Raw genomic sequence first — 2,786 nt, 5'->3', positions numbered from 1 at the left:
GCGCGACGATTATGTGTTCGTCGCTCAAAACTGTGCGACGATTTTCCGTCGTCGCACAGACATTTGAGAGGCGGCATAAGAATTGTCGCGCACCTTTATGCGCGACGAAAAAAAAATTGTCGCGCAAAGCTGGTGCGACGAATTACCATCGTCGCACAGACATTTGAGAGGCAGCATAAGGGTCGTCGCTCAGCTTTATGCGCGTCGAAAAATAACTGTCGCACAAACCTGGCGCGACGATGAACTTTCGTCGCTCAGTTTTATGCGCGACGACGAATAGATTGTCGCACAAACCCTGTGCGACAATGCCATTTGTCGCGCAAATATAGAGCTACAAAATTCTCGTCGTCGCGTTGCCTTTAGGGGATGACATTTTTCGTCGCGCAAACGTAAATATATTGTTTCTCCATTTAAATTATAATGGTTTGTATTTTCCTGTGGAAAATTTTGCGCGACGACATCACGGCATATGTTCGTCGCGCAAAAGAGCAATTAAATTATTAATTTTTTCTTTTTGGGGAAATTTTTGTTTGGTTTATTTATTTTTATAATTAAATGAAATGACAATAAAAAAATGTAATTAAGAGAAAGTTTTTGTTATAACATAATATAGAGTCAAATAAAAGAAAAATGTTTCAAATGTCATAAAGAAAACTAATCAAACATTGTTTGATAATCTACTTGGTCTCCGATCTGGACATTGTGGACAGGGGCAGAGGTTTGATGGCCATGCTCGGGTTGGATGGGCTCAGAGGTGGATGGAGGAACAAAAGACGGTACGGGAATGCCGGACTGGGCGAGGGACTGTAAGAACGAATCCATCTGGGACATCCGGGCTTCAAGCTCGCCCATCTGGGCCACCTTTGCTTCAAGCTCGGCCATCTGGGCCACCCGGGCTTGAAGCTGGTCCATCTGGGACATCCGGGCTTCAAATTGGGCCATCATTGCTGTCATAGCACTGTTTGACTGGGACGATGAACGGGATCTAGGTTCCCGCCGCCGGGCATTCCCCATCCCTCGACAATATGTCCCTGGCCGCCTCCCGAGAGTCTGCTCCAAAGCCTCCGTCAAGATCTGAAACCCTGCATCTGGTGGAGGAGCCACGGACTCGAGCGGCGTATCGGGAGGAAGCTGAGAGGCGGACTCCTGAAGAACCAACTGGCTCTTCTCAATCATGGTCATCTATTTAACATAACATAAAATATTAATTAAAACATTCATATAATAAAGTTGAAACTTGAACGTGTAAGAGAATAATTATAATTAAAGACTACTTACATGAATGGACTCCGCCAACTCATTCCCAAGTCGAACATAAACGTCGCCAAAGACATCAATCTCTGGGAATTTGGACCCCTCCTAATTGAACAAGAGAAAAAAAATTGTTAGTACAAAAAAAACAAATTAATATTAAATACATTAAAAAGTAAATAAAAATTATATAATTATTACCTGCCGCCGCGCCTCCATCCTATAGGAGAAGGGCCTGGCACCTGAATGGTGGAGAAGAGTCTTCTTCGCCCTATTGCCCTTATTTGCTTTGGCCATCTTCTGTTATACAAAAAATAAAATATTTTAGTTGAAAATGAACTGAAAACAGAATTTTGAACTTAGTATAAAAAAAAATACCACATAATCTGCCCCCTGAAAATGACCACAGAGCCACTCCCAACTATCCTCCCGCCCCTCAAGCTCCTTCGGGCAACCCTCCAGAAGAGCAACCTGCGGATCATCATATGCCTGAAAATGGTGGTGCAGGTCGCTCTTCCACTGCTTGTACCTATCCGCAAACAGTCTATCGATGTACCCGAACAAATCATCGTTGAGATTCTCTAAATTGTAGTTGATCTGCAATAAATTAATTACATGCATTAAGTACTAGAAATATATAAAATTGGAAGGGAAAACAATTAAAAGGTAGGATACATACCGACAGCTGTCCACGCACCTCCATCTGCACCTCGTTAGGCATGGCCTTCCAAGACTTCCATTTCAACGGACAATGGGTCCGAATGACTGAACCAACATCGTGGGCCAATGAGCTATGTTGGTCCGCAGTAGGTGCAGCCCGATGACGCTCGTCGTATCTGATGTTGATACGACTGTTGGTCACCCGAGTGAGCTTCGCCGTACTCAACTGGCGACAAGGTCCCCGGGTGTTCTTCTTGGCTGCAAAGATATATAAAATTAACGTTAATTAACAAATTATTAAAAAAAATAATGGTACAGTTTATTTGTAGGTAAAGGAAATCTTTACCTGGTTGAGAACCCGACGCACCAGTAGCAGAGGTCGAAGCGGTGTCGATCAAGTGGGGAGGGCGATGACGCCGCCTGGCGCTAACAGGCTGCGCAACTGAGGACTCTGATGACGCCTGTGCATGGGAGACGTTCGGAACATATGGGATCTCGTTCAACTGTGCTGGAGCAGTGACAGCTGACGTCGCAATCGGGGGAGGCAAACTATGAGGACTCGTCACCGTCTTACGACGTCTGATAAGGGTCGACATCTACACAACTGATAAGGTCTTAAAATTAAAACATCCTTGCCTAAAATGTTTGTTTATTTTTAAAAAAACAACCTCAACAACTAATCAACAGCAAATTCAATATTTAGCATACAAATACACAGAAACATGTATTCTTATAAAAAAATAATAATAATAAACAGATGCACATTGTTTTAAAGCAAACAAAACAACAACAGATATATATTAAAAATAACATATGCACATTGTTTGCAAACAAAACAAAAACATATATATATAAATAAATAAAAAACAGAAACA

The 2,786-nt window shown here is 42.4% G+C and overlaps 1 protein-coding gene across 1 annotated transcript; it reads right to left on the bottom strand.

Annotated features, from left to right (window-relative positions):
* Positions 1 to 654: 654 nt before the first annotated feature.
* LOC110755225 (uncharacterized) lies at positions 655 to 2,507 on the bottom strand. Its single transcript, XM_088252324.1, has 6 exons — positions 2,258 to 2,507; positions 1,931 to 2,169; positions 1,630 to 1,848; positions 1,453 to 1,551; positions 1,279 to 1,359; positions 655 to 1,182 (listed from the first exon to the last, which is right to left on the bottom strand). Exons 1-6 carry the CDS (start codon positions 2,505 to 2,507, stop codon positions 655 to 657), a joined length of 1,416 nt encoding a protein of 471 aa, XP_088108450.1.
* Positions 2,508 to 2,786: the final 279 nt, after the last annotated feature.

The sequence above is a fragment of the Prunus avium genome, chromosome 4 (assembly GCF_965620075.1).
Source record: "Prunus avium chromosome 4, drPruAviu1.hap1.1, whole genome shotgun sequence".
Taxonomy (NCBI): domain Eukaryota; kingdom Viridiplantae; phylum Streptophyta; class Magnoliopsida; order Rosales; family Rosaceae; genus Prunus; species Prunus avium.
Note: the sequence above shows the minus strand (reverse complement) of the source record. Positions and strands in the feature narration are given on the sequence as shown.

Bases quoted from the DNA above. Each gene is read 5' to 3' on its own strand.
- LOC110755225 (XM_088252324.1), bottom strand. From the start codon at position 2,507: ATGTCGACCCTTATCAGACGTCGTAAGACGGTGACGAGTCCTCATAGT. The intron at 2,170-2,257 runs GTAAAGATTTCC...ATATCTTTGCAG, and splicing joins TGCGTCGGGTTCTCAACCAG to CCAAGAAGAACACCCGGGGA. The intron at 1,360-1,452 runs GTAATAATTATA...TTGTTCAATTAG, and splicing joins GGATGGAGGCGCGGCGGCAG to GAGGGGTCCAAATTCCCAGA.